General features: G+C 36.9%; 3 protein-coding genes across 7 annotated transcripts; 2 read left to right on the top strand and 1 right to left on the bottom strand.

Annotated features, from left to right (window-relative positions):
• Positions 1-1,133: 1,133 nt before the first annotated feature.
• On the bottom strand, positions 1,134-2,012 carry LOC6651175. Its single transcript, XM_002073461.4, has one exon. It carries the CDS (start codon positions 1,928-1,930, stop codon positions 1,244-1,246), a length of 687 nt encoding a protein of 228 aa, XP_002073497.1. The 5' UTR covers positions 1,931-2,012; the 3' UTR covers positions 1,134-1,243.
• A 1,364-nt stretch (positions 2,013-3,376) lies between these two features.
• LOC6651173 (prolyl 4-hydroxylase subunit alpha-2-like) lies at positions 3,377-8,625 on the top strand. Of its 5 annotated transcripts, none has more exons than XM_047011201.1 (9): positions 3,377-3,616; positions 3,680-3,982; positions 4,041-4,228; positions 4,293-4,423; positions 4,478-4,517; positions 4,623-4,933; positions 4,991-5,044; positions 5,106-5,271; positions 5,334-5,417. In XM_047011201.1, the coding sequence occupies exons 1-9, from the start codon at positions 3,414-3,416 to the stop codon at positions 5,396-5,398; spliced, it is 1,461 nt and encodes a 486-aa protein (XP_046867157.1). In that variant the 5' UTR covers positions 3,377-3,413; the 3' UTR covers positions 5,399-5,417. The 5 variants fall into 5 exon arrangements, with proteins under 5 accessions (XP_046867157.1, XP_023036059.1, XP_046867146.1 ...); XM_023180290.2 differs by lacking the exons at positions 3,377-3,616; positions 3,680-3,982; positions 4,041-4,228; ... (4 more) ...; positions 5,106-5,271; positions 5,334-5,417 and adding exons at positions 6,326-6,720; positions 6,784-7,086; positions 7,145-7,332; ... (4 more) ...; positions 8,210-8,375; positions 8,438-8,625; XM_023180291.2 differs by having other exon boundaries at positions 4,478-4,933; positions 5,334-5,540.
• Positions 8,626-14,351: 5,726 nt separating this feature from the next.
• LOC26528770 (fibrinogen-like protein 1) lies at positions 14,352-15,194 on the top strand. The gene is made up of 2 exons (XM_023180393.2): positions 14,352-14,974; positions 15,045-15,194. Exons 1-2 carry the CDS (start codon positions 14,856-14,858, stop codon positions 15,157-15,159), a joined length of 234 nt encoding a protein of 77 aa, XP_023036161.1. The 5' UTR covers positions 14,352-14,855; the 3' UTR covers positions 15,160-15,194.
• The last annotated feature ends 9,175 nt before the right edge of the window (positions 15,195-24,369 follow it).

The following is a 24,369-nucleotide window of genomic DNA, read 5'->3' as shown; positions in this document are numbered from 1 at the left end:
TTAAGTGCTGTGCACCAAACAATTTTTGTTTTGTGTGTTTAGGTGGTACATATTTTGTAAAGATTTAGGTTGACATGCTCTCCGGTATCATGATTTCGATTTCACGGGGTTGTTCTGTAAAACCATATCACATAAATTTGGTCATAAAAAAAAAACAAAAAAAAAGGAAAAGTAGAACTATTTTTTTTCAACAAATCTGAAAAGATTTTCTTTCTCTTCTGTTAAAATAATTTCTTTTTTCCAACGAATTAGTGTTTTTCCAACGAATTAGTGTTTTTCTTTTCCATTTAAGAACATTTTGCGCTACTTATTTTCCAATCGCATATTGTTGGCAATAAAGTAAATAGGTTTTTGTGGTTTTAGCATTTTAGGTTAAACGATATTTTGTACCGTGACATGTTTGCTTGTTGTCGCTGTCGATGATTTTGATCCATTCTATTTTATTATTTTTTGCTCAGAGATGATTGATGACACTTAATTGATGAACATCATTTGGGGAGTATTTGAAGCGGAGCGGCAAAGGAACCAACAGACAATAATGCTTAACAAAATGCGATTCTTGTTTAATATTTGCTTATGTCTGGCTTAAAGTGGTCAACTGAGGAAGCTTAAAGGCAAGGAGCAAAGTCTCGGGTTTCGGTCCCGGTTTCGGTCTGATTTTCCAGGTCACAGGTGCTTTTGTTGTCCGCATTAGATTTGCCTTTGGCCTACGACACACTCACACATACATACATACATATATATGTATAAAGAAATCTCTCATTCTCTATGTGTGCTTTTCGGACTTTTTGTCCATTTGGCTGTAAAATTTATTTCATTTGTTCTCGCCCCCTTAGCCACTATACGCATGACGCTGACAGTTTTATGGCAAAGTTAAGCCGATATCAACGGCAGGACACATGACCCTATACACATACATATACACAGACACAGGCATAGACGCAGGCTGCGTCTCCATAAAAGTGTAAAATTTAAAGCCTTTTTTTGTCCTACCTTTGTACAACAACAAGTGGCTGGGTGAGAGCGTCTATATGTATGTTTGTATGTACATATATAGTACAAAATGGTTTTTAGGTTTTACACAAAATTCATTTCAATGAAATCATTCATGGTTAAAGTAGATAACAAAATTGTTGAAATGGCCAACGCAAAGCTGAAACAGTTTTGTAATTGTTTAATTTAAAGCTGAAAACGACGTCCGAATATTGTTGTTCTTCTTTATGTGAATTTACTATAACCTTACTTATAAATTGACAAGATTATTGTCACGAAATTCCTGAAACCATTCATATGAATCCAACTTGGCCTGTACATATTGTCCAAAGACATACAGCGGTATAGGCATATAGTCGCTCTCTTCATCACGGTAAATATTCTCCTCCTTGGAGGCAGTGATCTTTACATCGATCAGAATGGTAGCATGTAGCATGTAAAGAACTCCACAGGCCAACGATGATATCGATTGATTACGCATATAATTGAAAAATGGATGAACTGGTTTATCTTTAATGTAAACGTCATCCGATTCCTCATCGCCCAAATACAATAAATGAAAATCCCGTTCGGCATCATACATAGTCATCAGTGAAATCAATGTGAAGGCACATGATGCGGCCGAAGCTTTTATGATCTCCATGAGAAGGGTGGGCGTGTGACCGGTACAAATGTTAATACTTTGGAAGAGAGTCAGCACCATGAAGACATAAAATGCAATCAAATAGAAATAGTGAATGATTTCTTTCTCCCAGCCCAACATGCTTAAGTCCACAGACATGAATCCAGTTATATGAAATGCCATGCAGAACATATTGAACACTGTCTCTAGGGTATAAAACACAAAGAAAAACGGACGCATTGCACCAGTTCCTTCTCGAACACGTTCTGGTTCAGGTTCCTGAACAGTTGGCGGTGGTGGTGGCGGATACTTCATGATTTCGGTTACTTACAAATAAAAAACTAAACTGGAAAAACTCAAACGAATTAACCAATCAACCCAACCCAACAAGCCTACTTTAAACTATTCGAAAACTTCAAAAAGGTTAATCAATAATCATCATTTTAACAGCGACAGCTATTGATAGGTATTTCCATAAGTAAACGAAAAATTCATACGCCAATCGAGAAACTATATAAATATATTTATAAGTAGGTATAAACAAAATAGAAAAACCAAATAATTTTTTGTTGATAAGAAGTCACGATCATGGTCAACTAAACTGTTCGTCTGCAGCACGTTCATTGAGCTAAACTCTAGACACTGATTCACACTACACAACGAACAGAATGTATGGCAGCTACACTGAAAGAAAACTATGTGTACTACGAGATTAAAATATATTCCAAATAAGGTTAGCTATACAAAGAACAACAATAATTTATGTATCAGCAACACGTCTGTTGCAGATTCTAGACACAAATTGCTTTTTTTTGATCAGAAGTGTATTTGTGGATCAGAAGTGTTTTTATCTTTTTGGTTACACTTCTCTGTATGTGTGGAGCAACTTTTTTGAATAGTGCAATTGGGCAATGCTCTTTGTTTTAATTAAAATTGTGGCACTTGCTATCAAAAGTGTAGAGCTTATCAATTCTCGGGTAGGTGAAAACGAAAACAAAAACCAGAGATCCGGGAACTTCCACCGCACCGAAGTTTGTACACCCTTGCAAGGTTTTCTGTTACTATTCTCTCACCAATAGCCAACAAAATGGAAAAACGATTTATATAAAAAGTTTAATATTCGCGAAAGTACGGCCTTAAATCTTAGGCTGGAGCGTATCGTCTGCCTATATGACAGCTATATAATAAAGTTATTTGATTTTTCTCAAATTCGGCACAGTCTTTAAAAGGTACACGACTTAAAATAACAAATATTAACTTTTATGACAATAGCTTAGCACCGATCATTCCAATGGGAGCTAAATTAATTAGCCACCCGATCTTGATTTAATTTGGCACAGTTTTTTAAAGGGATACAAAACTAACAAATACTATTTCTAATGACAATTACTTAAAGTCACTGTTCCTGACTTTGCCGTTTGTATGGGACTTATTTGATGTAGTGATCATATCCGGCTGAATCCGATATGTACAACCTCTGCAATATAAATAATAAAAAAACGTAAATCTGTAGCTTTAACGGTCTATAACGGACGGATGTCCATAGCTATATGAACTCGTCTCGTAGTGCTTATTATGAATATATATAATTTATGTGGTCGGAGATGCTTCACAAAAATTGATATACTTTTTTTAAAAGGGTATAAAAAAACATCAAGAATCACGGCATAGTTATTTTATAAAATATTTATCTTACCGATTTTTGAACGTTCTTTGGCAAATTGGCAACACAGTTGGTTGCCAGTTCAAGTCGTCACGTAGACGCATTAACAAGACCGCAAGAACCGAAAGAAAAATTATGAAGAACTATTCCAGAAAATTAATTTTCATCTGGTTCTTACCATATTTTCTTGCTCTTGTTCTAGCACAAGATGCTGTTGAGAAAAGTCATTCCACATCTGTGGCTGGAATGGTACAACTTTTAGAGCTCGAAACGCAATTGATTGATAATCTAAATAGATATGCTGACAAATTGGAATCAAAACTAAAAATAGTGCGCAGGTAAAATCCAAAGACTTTCAAGTTGTGATAACAATAATCAAATTAATTTCTTTTGAAACTCAGTGGAATAGCTGAAATGAGTTTGGAAAACGCTAAGGCAGCACTTTCAATAGAAGAGTATTTGAGCAATCCATTAATTGCATTTTCTTTAATTCGTCGCATGAATCGCGATTGGATTAACTGGGAATTGTACATGGACGAACCAATTGGCACAAAAGAAATTGATTTTTTACAAGATCACAGAGAATTTTTACCGACCTCAACAGATCTTGAGGAGGCTTCTGCAGGCTTTGAACTCATACAAACTACTTATGGACTGAATTCAACAGACATGGCCAAAGGTCTCCTCAATGGCAAACAATATGAGTGAGTAAAGACAAAATTATAATGGAGACTATAAACTCAAAAATGTTGTAAATTTCAGTGCGAGATTAAGTGTTTTGGATATGTATGCAATTGGCCAATATCACTACGATCAAGAGAATTATGGAGCATCTAGTGCTTGGCTATATCTGACTATTGAAAACCATAAGCAAAATCCAGTGGGTATTCCATTGCAGATTGATTTCTCGGACGTCTTGCTACTCTATGCTGAGGTCCTTGTTAAATTGAGTAAGTCTCTCACATTATATTTCGACTTCTACGACTTCAAGCCATTTTCGTTATTCACTAATAGATCGCTATAAAGATGCTGTACAAGTTATAAATGTAGCACTTAAAGACAAGAAATTTGATGCTAAACTCATACGCAGGCGTTTGGAAATCGAAACACTGATAAGAAATGAACCCAACATTAAACCGAAGCCAGTAAGAAATATCATGTAAACTATGTCAAATTAGATTTTAACCATTTCTAACCAGTTTAACAAAAGCGTGGGGGACTTCGAACGAGGATGTCGTGGTGAGTTTCCTGCCTTAACTGATGCGAAATTGTATTGCATCTACAATACAACAAGCTCTCCATTCCTACGTCTGGCGCCACTAAAAATGGAGTTAATTGGCCTAGATCCTTACATGGTACTCTATCACGATGTCATTTCGCCCAATGAGATAGCTGAACTGCAAGAAATGGCCAAGCCAGAACTAAAAAGAGCAACAGTCTATAATTCAACCAAAAATACTAATCAATTTGTTAAGACGCGGACAGCGAAGGTGGCTTGGTTTTTAGATACCTTTAATCAACTGACAGAACGTCTAAATCAACGTATTATGGATATGACTAATTTCGTTTTAAATGGCTCGGAAATGCTACAAGTTATGAACTATGGTCTAGGTGGATACTATGTTAAGCATTTCGATTATTTCAATACGACTACGGTATGTTAACAAGTTTCAGGAGACAAACTAAAACACCTAATGAACTATCGCTTCCAGAATCCGCATATAAGCCAAATAAACGGCGATAGAATTGCAACAGTTCTCTTTTATGTGAGTAGATTTTATATTAATGAAAAATATAGACTAACTAAACACTTAAATCTTCCCTTAGTTAAATGATGTGGAACAGGGTGGTGCCACAGTCTTTCCAGAAATCAAAAAGGCAGTTTTTCCCAAACGAGGATCTGCCATTATGTGGTATAATCTGAAAGACGATGGCGAAGGCAACCGAGACACACTGCATGCAGCTTGCCCAGTGATAGTTGGTTCTAAATGGGGTAAATTTCAAATCATTTACAAATCTATATATAACAATTTTAACACGATTTATGCTTAATAGTTTGCAACAAATGGATACGGGAACGTGAGCAGATCTTCAGACGACCTTGCCTGGTCAGAAAATAATTAACTATAATTCATTAAAAAGTGATTCTCAAAAAATAAAAAAGAACTTTTAATACTACATTAATAAGCATTAATAAAAGTAGATACATTTCCAAAAAATATATATTTAAGCAGAAAAACCCACTCGGAAGGCAAGAAAAAATTGTTTTAAATTTGGCATCCTTGAATTGCGTTCATAATAGTGAAAAATCTAAAGTCCTACCTTTGTACAACCAGTGGCTGGGTGTGAGCGTCTATATATGTATATGTATGTATGTATATAGTACAAAATGGTTTTTAGGTTTTACACAAAATTCATTTCAATGAAATCATTCATGGTTAAAGTAGATAACAAAATTGTTGAAATGGCCAACGCAAAGCTGAAACAGTTTTGTAATAGATTAATTTAAAGCTGAAAACGATGACCAAATATTGTTGTTCTTCTTTATGTGAATTTACTATATGAATGGTAGCATGTAGCATGTAAAGAACTCCACAAGCCAACGATGATGTCGATTGATTACTCAAAAAATTTAAGAATGTAAACATCATCCGATTCCTCATCGGCCAAATAAAATAAATGAAAATCCAACCAACCCAACAAGCCTACTTTAAACTATTCGAAAACTTCGAAAAGTTTCATCGAGAATCATCATTAACAGCGACAGCTAGTGATAGTTATTTCCATAACTAAACCACAAATTCAAACGCCAATTGAGAATACTATATTTATAAGTACAAGGTATACACAAAATAGAAAAACGAAATAATTTTTTGTTGATAAGAAGTCACGATCATGGTCAACTAAACTGTTCGTCTGCAGCACGTTCATTGAGCTAAACTCTAGACGCTGATTCACACTACACAACGAACAGAATGTTTGTCAGCTGCACTGAAAGAAAACTATGTGTACTACGAGATTCAAATGTATTACAAATAAGGTTAGCTTTGCAAAGAACAACAATTAAATTTCAATCAGTAACACTTCTGTTTCAGATACTAGAAATAAAGTTTTTTTTCCCCCAATTTGTGAATCAAAACTTCTTTTATTAGTTTGGCAACATATTTTTGAATGCGTGGAACATTTGTTTTGGCCACATAGACGTATTAACAAGACTGAAATAAACAGATGAACAAATTATGATGAACTATTCCAGAAAATTCATTTTCATTTGGCTCTTACTATATCCTCTTGCTCTTTTTCCAGCACAAGATGCTGTTGAGAAAAGTCATTCCACATCTGTGGCTGGAATGGTACAACTTTTAGAGCTCGAAACGCAATTGATTGATAATCTAAATAGATATGCTGACAAATTGGAATCAAAACTAAAAATAGTGCGCAGGTAAAATCCAAAGACTTTCAAGTTGTGATAACAATAATCAAATTAATTTCTTTTGAAACTCAGTGGAATAGCAGAAATGAGTTTAAAAAACGCTAAGGCAGCACTTTCAATAGAAGAGTATTTGAGCAATCCATTAATTGCATTTTCTTTAATTCGTCGCATGAATCGCGATTGGATTAACTGGGAATTGTACATGGACGAACCAATTGGCACAAAAGAAATTGATTTTTTACAAGATCACAGAGAATTTTTACCGACCTCAACAGATCTTGAGGAGGCTTCTGACGGCTTTGAACTCATACAAACTACTTATGGACTGAATTCAACAGACATGGCCAAAGGTCTCCTCAATGGCAAACAATATGAGTGAGTAAAGACAAAATTATAATGGAGACTATAAACTCAAAAATGTTGTAAATTTCAGTGCGAGATTAAGTGTTTTGGATATGTATGCAATTGGCCAATATCACTACGATCAAGAGAATTATGGAGCATCTAGTGATTGGCTATATCTGACTATTGAAAACCATAAGCAAAATCCAGTGGGTGTTCCATTGCAGATTGATTTCTCGGACGTCTTGCTACTCTATGCTGAGGTCCTTGTTAAATTGAGTAAGTCTCTCACATTATATTTCGACTTCTACGACTTCAAGCCATTTTCGTTATTCACTAATAGATCGCTATAAAGATGCTGTACAAGTTATAAATGTAGCACTTAAAGACAAGAAATTTGATGCTAAACTCATACGCAGGCGTTTGGAAATCGAAACACTGATAAGAAATGAACCCAACATTAAACCGAAGCCAGTAAGAAATATCATGTAAACTATGTCAAATTAGATTTTAACCATTTCTAACCAGTTTAACAAAAGCGTGGGGGACTTCGAACGAGGATGTCGTGGTGAGTTTCCTGCCTTAACTGATGCGAAATTGTATTGCATCTACAATACAACAAGCTCTCCATTCCTACGTCTGGCGCCACTAAAAATGGAGTTAATTGGCCTAGATCCTTACATGGTACTCTATCACGATGTCATTTCGCCCAATGAGATAGCTGAACTGCAAGAAATGGCCAAGCCACAACTAAAAAGAGCAAGAGTCTATAATTCAACCAAAAATACTGATCAATTGTCTAAGACGCGGACGGCGAAGCTGGCTTGGTTTTTAGATACCTTTAATCAACTGACAGAACGTCTAAATCAACGTATTATGGATATGACTAATTTCGTTTTAAATGGCTCGGAAATGCTACAAGTTATGAACTATGGTCTAGGTGGATACTATGTTAAGCATTTCGATTATTTCAATACGACTAAGGTATGTTAACAAGTTTCAGGAGACAAACTAAAACACCTAATGAACTATCGCTTCCAGGGTCCGCATATAACCCAAATAAACGGCGATAGAATTGCAACAGTTCTCTTTTATGTGAGTAGATTTTATATTAATGAAAAATATAGACTAACTAAACACTTAAATCTTCCCTTAGTTAAATGATGTGGAACAGGGTGGTGCCACAGTCTTTCCAGAAATCAAAAAGGCAGTTTTTCCCAAACGAGGATCTGCCATTATGTGGTATAATCTGAAAGACGATGGCGAAGGCAACCGAGACACACTGCATGCAGGTTGCCCAGTGATAGTTGGTTCTAAATGGGGTAAATTTCAAATCATTTACAAATCTATATATAACAATTTTAACACGATTTATGCTTAATAGTTTGCAACAAATGGATACGGGAACGTGAGCAGATCTTCAGACGGCCTTGCCTGGTCAGAAAATAATTCATGAACTGAAAATACTTTCTTTGGCTGATTGGTAATATCAATTAACTGATGTTAAAATTTAAAACTCGATTGTCTAAAAATCTGATCATATATTAATCATAATTTGTATATATTTATTAACTTTTATGAGATTCTATTGCAACATATAGTGCAATTTTGTAGAAATTTTTGTTTGGAACAGTCATAGACAAACAAATTTCCGGCATAATCACTTTACACCAATACATTGCCCCTCGCACACGTCTTCCGCACTAACTCTATACGCAAATTAAATGCCCTTTTAAAATGCCAACACGAAAAAAATTAAGTGCTGAGTGGCGTAGAGATGCGAGTAGATACTTGAGGGCTAGGTAAACCCAACCGAGCAACCGCAGCCACATTTTAGCATACTCCTAGGGCATCCTCCCGCTGGCGTCTAGTGTCTGACACCGGGTACGTGATGTGCAACTTAATGTTTCAATTAGAGGTGAAGTGGCTGGCGCCCACGGAGACTGTGACTGTGTGCATGGGGCTTAGGTTTATCGTTATCGCTTGCCGTTTTGGACGGGAGTTGGCCATCTCCATATCAGTCTGTGCACTTATCTGCTTTTAAAAACTTTTAATAATGAACTCCTGTTAACCGCTCGAGAACGTGTCTTCTTCATCCATAGCTATAGACTTATCCATATCTGTTTGTGTTCGTGTCCGTGCGAGCATCATAGACAAATTCTATGACTCGGCACTTTTTCGCAATTTGTTTATCATCCACTTGACGGACCTTTTGTGTGAATTTTACTATTCATTATATTAAAAGTTATCCCTAAACCTAATAACTATACATTTATTTAAGTTCATCGCATAAATTAAGCATACAAAAGTTGAAATTAAAGTCTAACAAAGAAAATGCTTGAGAAATCATTTTTATCATTCAGGGCTAAGCCAAGGGTTTGTCCCCAGACATCCAACACCTCTTAATATAGCAAAATGTCAATAAATAAAAAATCGCCAACATATGCGAAAAAAAAATATTTCCACAGTCTACGGATGAGTGACTGAGTTTGCGGTTGGGCCATGAACAACTTTTGAATACACTACAACTAAGAGTTGATTTTTGATTAGAATGGGGTTACAATAAAAATATTCTCTCGTACCTCATATTTGTTTATGGAAAGCTCTTAAATTATTATCTTTTTTTATGTAGTTGAATCACATCTGACAAGTCGACTATGCCAGATAAGAAAACGATTTATATACTTACAGTATATACCTAACTAAAACGTATTTCATTTTGATTGTGTGCACTTTATGGTGTGTCCTGCAGTAGCTAGGCTAGTCCCCCCCGTACCATATCTCAGCCACCGCAGAGATGATTACATATGCGCAGACCAATAATTTTGCTCGGCTGGAAAAAAAAGAGAAGAAAAAGTATCTAACAAGGTTAAGAAACGGTTGTAAGGCAACATTGATTGTATAAATCTAGTAAAATGTTTTATATGCGCCATCGAAATGGAGGGAAGAACAGGGTGGGGAGGAAGGAAAAAAAGGGTTGCACGTGGTCGCTTGGTCGCTCTTATGGCCTGATGGTTGGTGGTGGAAGCAACCGCCCACATTTTGTGGTCAATGAAGGAAATATGATTTGGATTTTGTTACTTTGATTACACACATTACATGCGAGAAATGAAAAAGTAGCAGCAGCCCCAGACAGAGAGACAGACAGACCAAAGGGGTCAACTGAGTGTATGTGTGTGTGTGTGTGTGTGTGTAAGTCCAACGTGTGTTAAATTTCAACTTGTGGTCTTTCGGTGGAATATCATAAAGCATTTGATGGGCATGTCTATGCTCAGGAAATTGAGTTTTTCAAGCAGCTGTTCAAATGTTTCTGCAAAAAATGTCTAGATGTATGTATATATACATATATGTATATGAATCTAAATAATAGCTAAACGTAAATTGTAAGCAGTCAAGCGAATTGGGAAAAATTTTCGTGTTTTTTTTTTTTTTTTTATTTTTTAGGCTCTCAGGGTCAATTTGTGATTTTGTTTCTTTTTTTTGATTTTTCTCATTTCTTGTGAAAATCGATAATGTGACGAATTTAAGCAATTTAAATTTTCGTGAAATGTGCGAATGACCGACCCGCCTTTCAACAACTTTGTGATTCCACTTACCTTGTATTCTAATTATAATCCATTGTAGTGAATGCAACAAAGTAGTTTTTTTTTTCAAATTAAGAAACTGTGAAGCAGAGAGAAGCGTTGAAAGGTGCAAAATACTCACTTGTCTTACGCTTTCAGATTTGCTTGGCTAGGAAATAAACGAACAGATACACTGTGAGAATTGAGACTTGATAAATGCAAAACGAAATATGTAGTCTCTGCTTGCAAGTTACAGTTTCTTTGAGTGTAAATTGATTAAATGTCAACTTGATGAGCCATTCGGCTTACAATCAATTACAAAATGACAAATTTGACATGTGAGTTTGGTTCTGGCATCGTAATGTCAGTAAGAGGACATACATACATATCTATTTATCCACTGGAAGAAAGGAGTTGGATGAGAGAAATAAAGGAGGAATATGGGGGGAAGGGAGGCAATGCATAATCTGGACAGTTCGTCACAGTTGCATAGAAAATCGAAATCAACATTTGCCAGTCAGTGGAAATCAATGACAAAGTTGATTTACGTGCGGCTGGCAATTGTATTCATGTGAAGGCCCCCAAAATGTAAATGTAACATGAAGTTGGACATGAAACTCTCTGGCTCGGACTCCATCTCTATATGCCGGAATCATATCGAAATGATTTGCAGCCAACAATGACGACGACAGACAACAAATGCAGCTAAACGAATTATGTCTAATGGCATTTCAGGTTGAAATGCGATTAAAATGCAATTTGAAATGCAAAACATTTCTGTGTGAGTGTGAGTTTGTATGAGTGAGTTTTGGCACCGATGGAGTAGGAGAAACTTTTTGGACTGTATTTTAAAGGAACGAGAAGAGACACTGTCTAGCCTGGCTGCATGCCAGCAATAATAACAACAACAACAACAGGCAGCAACTTTTTTCCGAGTTTTCAACATTTTTGGTTTTTGGTTTTTGTCTTTTGGTTAAATGGATAAACGTCCATAAGAGACGACAAAACATTAGACATTTGTGGTTATACATAATACAATTTGTCTAGCCACCTGTATCCCTCTCGATGCTGGGCTGACCATTAAGAGTCTGCGGAAAATTAACATCTAATGCTTTAGAAAATCTTAAATCGCGCAAGTCTACACAAAAAATAAAATTTATATATGCCATGTTGGACAATTAAAAGTCCATTGGGCTGACAATGAAGTCAAGCAGGCAAAGAAATGCATTTGTTTGCCAAGAAATTGTCTTCCTGAGTTGTTCTCTTTTACAAAAGTATGTATGAAAGTGTCTTTCTGTTTGTGTGTGTGTGTGTGTGTCAGTGCATACCTTTGGCACCTCAAACTCTGCGACAAGAACGAAGCATAATTTATGCCTTAGCCCAGACGTGCTAGGATCGAATTCAGTGAAGAAAATTTCAGAGATGGAGATACAGATGCGCGAACCTGGCCAACGGACTTTAGCTACACATTGCTAGACAAGCGAACATGACAGCGGCTATGTTTTTGTCGTTCGTCGTCTGGCCAACTTTTGGGGAATTTCACGTGGAAAAAGTGCAGCCGACAAACGAGGCAAAGATTTTATTTTAATTAAAACAAAGCAGAGCTATGCCATGGAAAACGGCATAAAAAGCAACAAGCTTTACATATTTTTGGGCGACTTTTTAAATACACTTACAAATTAAGTAGTTAATATAAATATTTTGATATAAGAAAGGTTTTCTGGTCTTCTTTAAACTCTTTAAGTTACTGTAAGTTTGAAAACATTTTAAAATTGTAAATAAATAAAACTAAACAGTTATACTTTATTTTAAAGAGTATTAGAAAGTGTAAATATATTATTTAGAAGAGAAACAATGTAAAAGAGGTGTGTGTAAAAATGTTTTGTTGCATCTAAATTCGAGGAGTTGGTAAGTTTTGCACGATTTACATGAAGCATTTGTCATGATCTGTTTACTTTGATATACGGCCAAGTGATTAATTTATTTAGTTTTCATGGAGCAAGTGCTTTGATTTATTTTTGTCAATTTGCACTTTATTATTTGGCTTGCATGAGGCACTGTTTATAGGAATACCACTTCTCTCTCTCTCTCTCTGTCTCTCTATCTCTCTCTATCTTTTTATTATTTCGTATATAGTATATTGATTTTCAATTTTGACAAATGTTTTTATGTGCCCATCACCTGTTGTCTGGATGGGTTTCACTCCCCTTCATTTGCATATCTATAGACATGTCCCACTTGGTGTCCCGGTCTCTCTCTCTCTCTCTCTTCTGGGTTCAATAGGTAAAACCGAATGAAATCAAATCAAGGCAAATGCTCGATAGCCATCTGCGTCCTACCTCAGTGAGACTGTGAATGGCAAATGTATTTGTATCTGTATCTGTTGCTGCTGCCGCATATCTACCTACATAGAGATATACATACATACGTATGTACGTAGATACAATTTGATTTTATGTTTGCACACGCAGCAACAATTTCATTGTTTGCAAAATAATTGCAAACCTTTCCAACAGCTGTGTCCCATTTCAACATTTTTCTTCGGTTTTTTTTTGGGGGTAGAATATTTGTGGCTTAAGGTGTGTGTGGAGTAAATATTCTATCGAGTATTAGTTGAAATTTCTCTCTGGGCATAGTAGATTTTGTTCTTCACTTTTGCCAATCCCAAATAGGTTGAGTGTAAAATGCAAAAAAAAAAAACAAAAATTGAGAACAAAATCAAATTCAAACAATTAGCACGGAAACAATGGACGACCCCAATATTTTTGGTTGATGGCGCTAAAAATGGATTATTCCGATGGGCATAAATTTTGCAGTTGTTGTCGCCTTTTCCCCCCCAAAATTTTTTGTTTTTTGTTGCCAGTTGGCCACTCGATGTGAATGTTACTGGCCGCTTTCACCAAACCGGAAGTTCAGTCCATTTAATGTACGAATTTCGCGCCATTTTCGTTGGTCAACAACTTTATCTACGAGAAGGGTAGAAAAATTTGCCTCTCTCTCTTTTTTTTTTTTTTTTTTAAGCTTTTCACTGTTTTGAAGTGGAACGGCTTTTGTAGTGACCATGATGGGGCAGTGAATTCGACAAAAAAAGAAGGTACACCGCAAAATGGTTTTATAGAAAAACAAAATTTAACTGTAGAAACGTTTCCGTTTTGAAGAAGCATGTAAACTGCATATCGAGGTTAGAATAAATATATGAATTGACTTTAAAATAGAGAAATTGTTAGTTAGCTAGTTTATGACACCATTTTAGGATTTTTCCCTCTCAACAGATAATGAAATGGTTTCAGAAGAATTACGTAGAGCAATTATCATCATATATAATATAATATTTTTATTTGATTGAGAGTGTCAAAGGGAAAACTGATAAGGAAGTTTCTGTCCACTGTTTTTGCATAAAGCACATCTTTGTGCTGATAAGCATTCTGAGTCACATTTTAATAATATTAAATATATTGATATTTAAATACGCTATCACACATTTAACATATACATATATCTTTTTCGCAATCGAATGATTATTTTAATAAGTGCAGTTCAAAAACAATAGAATTCAAATTCACTAAGTAAAACTAATAACCTAAAGATACGTTTTCTTTTTGCTAATCAAACTGGCTAAACGAATCAAAGAACTTTTATTCTTAAGAGTATGGAGATTAAAATTTCGAGGTTTGAAATAACAGTTCTTTCTCGTTAGTTGTGTAAAAGTCGCCGAGAAGAGCATTTGCCAACATGGCAAACAGATTATTTCCAATTTTGATTGGTTTTCTACTCTTACAATGTGAAGGAACTCCAACTAAGCGAGAGGAAATTGATGCATTGAATGCTATAATAGAATCGCTTCAATCTGAATTAAAACAAGTACCTACCTCGTGTTCTGTCTATTCCAATTCATATGCACTTCAAACCATAAGAGTACCCAACTGGAAAACGACTCAGCTGGTTTGCCTTCCTGAAGGCTGGACTCTCATCCAGAAACGTTTCAATGATCAAGTTGATTTCAATGTCACTTGGTCTTTATATAAAGATGGTTTTGGTTATCTATCTGATGAATTTTTTCTTGGCTTGGAAGCCATACACAAAATAACAACATCTGAGCCACATGAACTATATATACATCTGGAGGATCATGACAATGCGACGGCATATATCCGATATGATAACTTTGCCATTGGTGGCGAGGAGACGGGCTATGTGCTGAAATCTTTGGGTGCCTATTCAGGCGAAGCTGGTGATTCTATGTCGGAAAGTGTGGGTCACATGTTTACCACATGGGATCGTGATAATGACAATTGGCTGGGCTATAACTGTGCTCGAGAAATGGGAGGTGGTTGGTGGTACTCGAATTGTGGCAAAAGGTGACACTTTTTTAATCCAAATGTTCACAAGACATAGGGGACTGATTTTCAATCTTTTCTTCACTTTCAGCAACCTGAATGGTCCCTATGTAGAAGACTTTGGTCTCACTTGGCATACATGGCGCAAATTTAAATCAATCAAGGCCACAGAAATGATGATTCGCCGCAAGTCTATAATATTGTAATACAAATAAATTAGCATTATCTTTTAGCTACCTCATATCATGCATCTAGCTTAGAATTCAGCTTAGCTTCTAACTCCCTGAACTCTTTAACGGAAAAACTTCCACTTAAACTCCAAAATGTCTTACGACCGTTATGGCCACCTTAACAATTAAGCTTAATTTGAATAATCAAAAGCCAACAAACAGTCAAAAAACAAAAGAGCCAAACACACCAGTCCGCGTGCAATAAAAACTTTGCCAGCCATCGAACCTGACAATAAATTTACCAAGTAATAAATGAAAGTAAGTCCCAGCCGCAGGCAGAAGACCATGGCCAAGAGACAAGTGGGCATCGGCGGCAATGGGGTGGGGTAACAGGAAGTTCAAGCTGTTTGTAAGAAAACTTAATTGAAATAATTTTGGACGTCGTTCGTTTGCCATGGCTGGAAGGGTGGGCCAAAAAACTTTGACTACAAACTGCGCAATCAAAGAGTGAAATTAGGCTTAGACGGCTAAGAACCCCAGTTTTTGGCGGGGTTGGCTTTCGGGATGTATTGAGTCGGGGTTGGCGTTGTTTATGAGACAACAATCTACCTTTCGTCTGCTCTTGCCAAGTCGTATTCATATGTAAATTAATGACGAATAAAAAGAGTTTTGGCATCTTAAAGCAAACGTAAGTTAAACTTTACCCCACCCATTTAACTCCCATCCATATATGCTGAGAATAGCAAAACATTTCATTGAAAACTTTCTGTGCCCCTTGGCTATTTTAAGAGCTAAACTTTGCCACCCACCACCCCCAAACACACTCGCACTCACACACACACACACACACATTTGACTCCTCCAACCACTTTAATTCACATTTTGAAGCTAACCCACCACAGCAGCGCGTTGAGGCGAATCGTGTGAGCTAACGAATAACCGCGGGCTCTTTTCAAAGTATTCGAGTATCTGCAGCTCATTAGAATTCATTAAAAAGAATCCCAAACAACCAGACGACCAGTCTAGGCAACAGACAGATAAATAATCAACACCTGTTCAATGTCGGTTGGTTATGTTTCTTCTATCCAAAAACAATGCACACTCAACAAAATTGCTCGCAAAATAACACTGTGATAGTTTTTTTCAAAAAAAAAAAAGACATGGCAAAATTCGATAGTTTCACCCTATTTCGGGTCCTGCGAATCGAACTGCATCATTAGTTTTTTAAGTTATCACGATGGTTTCATACAAAATTTTTTCGGGAAGTTTTTCATCAAAGTTGCCGTAGGCTTGTATATACTGCAGGGATTGTATATTTCGGATTCAGCCGAAGTCGCCAAAGTCACGAACAGTGACTTTTCTCAATAACTTCATTATTTTCTGAGCTATTGTCATAACTTAATATTGGTGAGTTTATTACACCCATAAACAAATCTGCCAAATTTCGTGTTCGTCTACATGCAACTCTGTAGCTCTAACAGTCTAGGAGGAGTTTGCGTTGATCCAGACGGACGGACGGACACGGCTTTATGATCGCGTCTCGTCATGCTGATCAAGAATATATATACTTTATATGGTCGGAAATGCTTCCTTCTATGCGTTGTACACTTCTGACCAAAATAAATATACCATTTTTGCAAGGGTATAAAAGTTCAATTTGATTAAATGGTTATATTATAATTTTTCGAATTTTTCCATGTCTTTTTTTTCGACTATCACAGTGTAATTATTTGAACTAGATTTTAGTCTTTCAATTGATGAAACTGGATCTATTTTTTTTTTTTTGACTTCTGAAATGAGATCAGCTTGATCTGTAGACAAACTTTTAACCTAAATTATAAGTAAGTATAGTCTTGAAAATCGTCCGTAGAATTCAATTGCAAGCCAATTTTCTTGCAGTGTATAAATGTCCAGGACCCGTTATGCTGGCTACGTGAGATAATTGCCGCGTATATTTCTATTAGCTTGTTCGCTTTTATTATTTATGCTTCCATGTTCTGCGATGGCTAATTTATGTCGCAGCTTGGTTTGCAATTAGTGGCTTGGATATTATAGCCTGGTCGAGTGACTTAAATTCCCAAACAGGAAGCAAGGACTTGCATGGCTTATTTAACTTAAACGTAACTCAAACAGGGCCACAGATAGACTCACACATAGCCATTTATGCATACACATACACAAACCTCTATATACATATATATAGAGAGAGCCACTGGCAGAGGGGAGCGTAAAGGCAATCCCCGGAAAGTCTTTTGGTAAAGTAAACGATTAAAATATGCACAACACGAGTAAACATATTTTCAAGAAGTAAATATCCTTGAGCAGCAAGAAACCAAATTCAGGAGCGCATGAAATGTATTTAAAATATGCCAAGTGGCAGACATTTTCGAGTCTGTTCAAGGGAGTGGGCCAGAACACGTAGCTCCGGCGACGACAGCAAAGGAATTGGTAGTGGAAGTTGAAGTACAAAGTCCTTCTAGTCGATGGCAACTGCACGTGGGCACAAAAGGCGCAAGGTAAATAAATACTGTAGCACAAGAAGACGACACGAACAAGACGACAAAGAAAAAAGACGCCCAAGCAACTTTAGAGAGTCTACCATTCCTTTCCCCTGCCTGATTTAACTACCACACGCACACTTCTGGCTAAGATACTTACAAGGATTAAAGAGTCACTCAAGTTAAATGCATTGAAAATGAAGTAAAAGAAGCGTAAAAATGTGTTGCCGAAACTCGCTCAAATGGAAGACGAATGCGATGTGGATGAGGGGACACAAGGGCAGACCAGATCCTGTAGGTGTATTCCTGTTTCCTCATCCATTTGCTACTTTTAATTTTACTCACAGTTTATTTAATTTTGTGCTTTTTTCTTGCTCAAATGGAAAGTGGCAGTTGTTGATTTAGCGGTATTTAAATTGAAGCGTTTTAACTGGATTAAGGCAAAGCTACTTGTGGTTTGAATTGTTAAAACATGGTTGAGAAAAAAATACAAATGGAAATGAAACTGCTATGCAATGATAGTTATAGGAATTATGTATACATAAGACTAACGACTGTTCTAAAAAAAAAAAACGTATTAAACTAATATGAAACAGATATTAGGATGAAATACGATTTATATTCTTTTCTTTTAAAGAAAACCAATTCATCTTTATAGTAGAACTTTGAGATAGTTTCTATTTAAGTTTCAAGTCAATGCTCTATGCCCATGTGAAGCAATCTCGGTCCTCAAATTGGATAATTTATGGATTTTTATTACATTTCACACCGCAACTGGCAAGCGGCAATCATCATTCAAAAATTTGTCAATAGATTGACCAGACCGCAGCACATTTAATATTGTAAAATATAAAAGCCCCATTCGATGTGGCGGCTTTCGTCTCCTATCAACACAGCACTGAACCGATATCCCTTCGGCGCGGTGTCTCCTTGGTCCTTGCTATGTATTAACTGACAACCATTCCCTATAGGTATTTTTATTATTTATCAACCGCATGCGATCGGGGGGGCCCAATAGGCCCGACAAGTGCAACGCACTGTAGATGGAGAGTATGGGAATTGCTGTATGGAGGGGTTGGGATCGGGCTGTGTGTTATTTTATAATATAAAAGCAATATTTTTGTGACCAAAACAATAAAGTCGCGCTGTCATTGATTTATTTGTCTGCTGCGTAGCAACAATAAACTGTGCAAGAACGAAATGCACTCGCACAATGCACAATGGCCACCTCAGCGGTGGGCCCAGGCTCCTGGTGGCAGGCCCAAGTCAGCCAGTGAGTGAGATGGAGCTGAAACTGAAGCTGGAGCTGTGGAGCTCAAAAACCCACCAAACATAATTCATTTCCGCTCATTGTCAGCGCCGCTTTTTGTGCATTTAAAATAACACAAAAACCCCAAAAGAATCTCAAGTGTGAAAAATATGTATGAAATAAAAACAAAAGTAACTGACGCCAATGACAATGCAACAAAAATGAGAAGAAACAAAAAAATGCAAACACACAAAAAAATTGGGAAAATGCACTCAGGACAATGCAGGTAAATTGACTGCTGCAGACTATAGTCCACAGATCCTTTTGTTGAGCTACTGCAAATCCAACAAATTGATGTCCAATGCAAATAAAAATTGTATGTTCCATTGAGCAATCTGGCCCTGGAGTCAAGCTTCATCTTTCCCTCTCCACCAGCTCAATTGGTGAATGCTTTTTGTCTCCACCCCTCAATGGATATTAAGCACCCTTTTTGGTGACCAACTTGACGATGACATAATTAAATCCTTGCACTAATTAAATTTCAAAAAAAAAAAAACACACACGGATCTATGCAAATGCTGCTGGTAAATAAAATCCTTTTTCTCTTGATTCTGATGGGTAGGAAAAACTACCTTAATTGCTTGAGATAAGCCGTTAGACGGGGCGCATACGTAATGTAAATTATTTTCAACATTTCACATTTAATTGCAAAGAGAAAGGACGAAACCATACGAGAAATATTCCCCTCAACCAATGTTCATTCATTAAGCCCAAAAACTCATGGCTGGATGAGGTTGGACAACTGTTCATTTTTTGGGGGCGAGGAATGGTCAAGTGTCCCATGTCCAGTGTCCCAAGTCCTGTGCGTGTATGTGTGTGTGTGTGTGTGGTATGTGGGATTTTAGAGGGGTATTATGTATGGGGAACATTCAGACATACATGGCATACCAGCTGGAAATTAAGTTTTCGCAATTTCCTACCTTTTTCTCTACGTTTTTTTTTATTATTTTCTGGTGAACTCTTCTTGCTTCTCCAGTTGATAATCCAGCATAATGCGCTTTTATTTGAAATAATAATGTTGCTGCCGACATCGGTCTGGGCTCATTAAATTTCTAAAAAAAAAAAACATACACTCACACACAAAACGTAACAGCACATAAATGAAAACCCCCCCAAAAAAAAAAGGTTGGACCCTTTCTCTCCCTCACTTGGTCATTGTCAACCGCAAAATTGTTGCATGAGGTGTCAAAGTTCATTTCGTGGCTTGAAATTAATTCCAAATGTCCTGACCAGTTTTAATTGTTTAAAATTTTCCAGCAAATTAAGTTTGATGTGTTGTGCTCGTGTGTGTGTGTGTGTGTGAAGGACTTTAAGGTGTAAATTGTTGAAATTCCTTTGGCTGAGATGACAAACGCAGTCGCATAATTCTCTTCTATCCCAACAGAGCGGTTAACCAGAGCCACAATAAATCTCACGAAAAACGATTTAAAATTTTTCTGAAAAACTCACACATCTGCCAGCCATCTTAGAAGAAAAAGTCCATGTGAGGGAGAAGCACAGAGAGTAAGAGAGAGAAGGAGAGATAGACCCAGAGAGATCCTTGGCATGAAGCACCAAATACTTGCGGCATTTTCCCAAAAATAATTTATCATTTTCACTTTTTGAATTTTCCAACGCATGTATGTGTGTGTGTGTGTGTGTCTGTGTGTGGGTGTAAATTCACTTAGTTCCCTTTGTTGCCTTTTTTTCTTAGGCAGGGGGGGGGGGGGGTTTTCATCACATTTGCTATACCTTTTTACTGGCGCCTGTGGTTTAAAGTTTTGTCAACTGTTTTATAGTAATTTAAAGTTTTTTTTATCACTTTTGGGTTCCTTTTTTTTTAATTTGCATAGTTTAAATGCCAAAGGACACGCACCCAGCATCCGAACCTTTAACCCATTGTACCTGAAACCAAGCTATCTGATGGGGTCCTGGCTGGCTGGGATGTTGTTGTACCTTAACATTAAAATGCCATTAATGCATTTACGTAATGTTGTGTGTAATATTTTTTGAACCACCGCACCACGCCACGCCGCACCTCATTGAAAGCCCATTAAAGTGACTTATGCATCCCGATTTCTGGCTACGATCCTTTTCGTCCTGGGGTCTCGGGTACTTGCTTGGACTGCGATTGGAATGGCAATTGCAATTGCAACTGAATATTGGAGTCGGAAGAGGGGGGCAAAATGTAAAAATTGCATTAAAAGCATTGCATTTCGGGGGCGTTAGGGCGCAAGGGCGTGGCAGGTGGCAACTGTGCCGTGCATTTGTCTTATCAGTTTGGTCCCTGCTCCGTGTCTGAATTGGGTCTATGGCCCTGTTGCAAATGGGCGGCCACATTTGCCTGACCATAATGAGCGGCAATTACCGCATTGGCCGCAATTTGCATTACACACTGCGAAAAATGTTGCAATGTGTCGATGGGGAACGCATGCATAAATGTGGAATTGTGAGATGTAGCCACCATTGTGTGGGTGTTCATACATGTATGTGTGTGCAATCTTTTATCAACAGCAACAATAACAGACATTGTGCAATGTAAAATGGAAATGTACCAAAAAGAGAGAGTGAGAATATATTTAATTGGCTCTACTTGAGCGTAAAACGAAATGCCACAAAAATGATGTGTGACAATGCAAGGTTAAGCCAGCGAGGTGAGATAAATATTTATCATTTGCCAGCTTTAAGAACCCTTAAAGTCTTGTCAACCCAAAGAAAGTCTAAATGATAATCTTCCTTAGCTTTCTTGACTCGAGATTTTCAAATGCATTGTTTTAGTTGGTTGAAATATTTTGCTTTAAATTCATTTTTTGCCATGCTCTTTTTGCAAAGTGAAAAACCATTATTAACTTGTCTGCTCGCTCCCGCACATTGTCAGGCCAGACGAGACGTCCGTCGAGTCCGTCCCAGTTACACTTCATAAATTAAAAAAATTATGAGCCGTGACGTAGACGAGAGCGGAATGCAACCACAAACCCAAGTGGCCATGGCCATTGTCGATTTTCAGCCAACAGGTAATAATGGTTGCACGATTGGTTGCTCTGACATTTTTCTGTTTTCCACTTGTTCTTTCGGTTTTTTTTGCATTTTTCCTATGTTTTAAATTTACAGTTGAAAAAGACTGAGACAACGATTTTCCTTGCAATATTATTACAGCCTGAGGGCAATGTGCGGGACCACAACAAGTTGCCATCATAAATATTGCCTTGGTATTTGCTTAAATGTTATGTATTCGGTTTAATATTTTATGACAAAATCGAAATTTTATGCCCCATACAATATCAGAGGTTTTACGACTAACAAACAATCGATGATGGTAAGTTTTATGATTTTGCAATTGGCGGAAGTTCAAACTCTTGGCTACTGGCATTGAAGTTGAAGTTCAAACAGGCAATCGCTTTAATTGAGTTGCCTGAACTTCATGCATATGCAAGACTCAATTAAAAGTGCGCCAAGAAAAACGAGGCAAGAGACAAACAAACAAACGAAAGAACACAAGAACAAACAAACAAACAACAAATGACAGGAGCACAAGTCGCGAGGTATTTTCAGCCCTTTTCCTTTTTTTTTGGTATTTGAAGGAAACTGGAAGCAAACTTAAGGAAAATGTCTGCAAGTGACTCGACTGCTTTTGCCTGCTTTTGGTGTTGTCTGTTGACATTTTGCGGCATGGAAAAAATTAAATTAAAATGCAAATTAGGTAGCGGTGGTTGTCTGACTGCAAGTCTGCCACCTCTACCCTGTAACCACCTCTATCAAGCCCATCTGCCCCATCTATGTAGGTATGTATGTCTAACCAATGCCCCTTTATACACTGCGCTACTCCTTGTCAGGCGAGAAAAGTGACAAATTGTTGTAAACACTGCAAGTTACATTGCGTATACGCCACCGCCTCTTGGGAGGGAAGATGCTTCAGGTTCTTGACTGTCACCTACATAGAAGAAAAGTCTTTACCTTCGGGTAGTTTCCATCTTGACTTTTCCCAAAAGTAGTCTCTCACAAGTCCTGGGTCTTAGGAATAAGATGAATGTTTTTATTTTGTATATTCTTTTCGTTTTGTTTTGCTTTTCTGCTTTGTGCCCTTTTCTCCTACTTTGAAATTTGTGGTAAATTATGCAAAGTAGTTACGTAATGCTCTGGTTACAATAATTTAATCTTGTAATCTGTTTTCGCCGAGCCATAAATAATTCAGCTATGTTGCATTTTTGAGAAGCATCTGCTACACTGCTTCAGAATCTGCTACCTCTTCTTTCGGTTGCCATCTCTAGCTGAGTTTAAGTAAAATTTTTGCATTTTTAATTTGTAGGTAAACAAACGCCATGAACAACTTGCCAGCCAAAAACAGAATTCTAATGAGCAAACGACTCAAGGTGACTTCCCAGTAAATTGACATTTCACCGACTAAGTCTTAAGAGTATACGGTGGATAAAAACAAAAAAGTACGTTAATTCAATTTCCACCGTCAAAGCTCAAAGAAAAATAAAAGCAAGCAGAGAAAAAGTTTCTTAATGCCAGGCCAAGTACAGATAAGTCCAATCCTTTGAGGGTTGATTTCTGAAGCATCAAAAAAACAAACAGTAAAAGAAAAATCTATGTATATATAAACCTTGCCATCATTTGTGGTTGGTAATTAACTCTGCTTAAAAATGCTTAAAGTCTACTTCTTAAAGACAAATCTAAAGGCCATAAATCAGGTGGATAAATGTACATATATTCTGAGCTTCCCAAATCGCAGACAACATAAAATTTCAATAACATTTCTTGTCTCATTTTTTTGTTTCTTCTCCTTCTCCTTCTATATCTTCTCCTCATTGTGGTTGTTGTTTATTTTCCTTTTTTTCTGGTTATTGAGGCCACAAGGTGCGCGTATAGGATAAAAAGCAATAACAAAACACAGAGCAAAACGGAAGCAATACAAGTTGACACGTCGAACGGATACAAATGTGGCGCTGTTAGTTCCGCAGCTAGACAAAAAAAAAAAAGAAAGAAGAGAAATAAAGAGAAACCTTGGCGTAATGTAACGGAAACTCTATTGAATTGCGATAAAAATCGCGTTTGCCTGCGTTTCCATTGTCCTTGGTCTGCCACACACACACACAGAAAGACACGCTCAAGCACACATCCATAGAAAAAAGAAGGTAGAGGGAGAGAGAAAAAGCATACACACACACACACCAAAGAGACAGGAGCTTAGCTATTTTAAAGCATACTTTGCGGCTTGTCAACAGGCAACGAAATTTATTGAAAATGTACGCCAAAGAGTTGCAGACACTTCTTAGGGTTAAATTCGCAAAATTATAATAGAACGGGTTTGTTGACTATCTGATAAAGTAAGAATTTATTCAATATAGAAGTTTATAAGTTAAAAATATGTATTTATACAGGTTTTGGATCTTTTCTGCTTTATTTTTCGTATTTTCTGTTATTTGTTTTTGATTTCAATTAAAACAAATTAAATGT

Source organism: Drosophila willistoni, chromosome 3R (genome assembly GCF_018902025.1).
Source record: "Drosophila willistoni isolate 14030-0811.24 chromosome 3R, UCI_dwil_1.1, whole genome shotgun sequence".
Lineage (NCBI taxonomy): Eukaryota > Metazoa > Arthropoda > Insecta > Diptera > Drosophilidae > Drosophila > Drosophila willistoni.
This window is presented reverse-complemented; position numbering and strand designations above follow the sequence as displayed.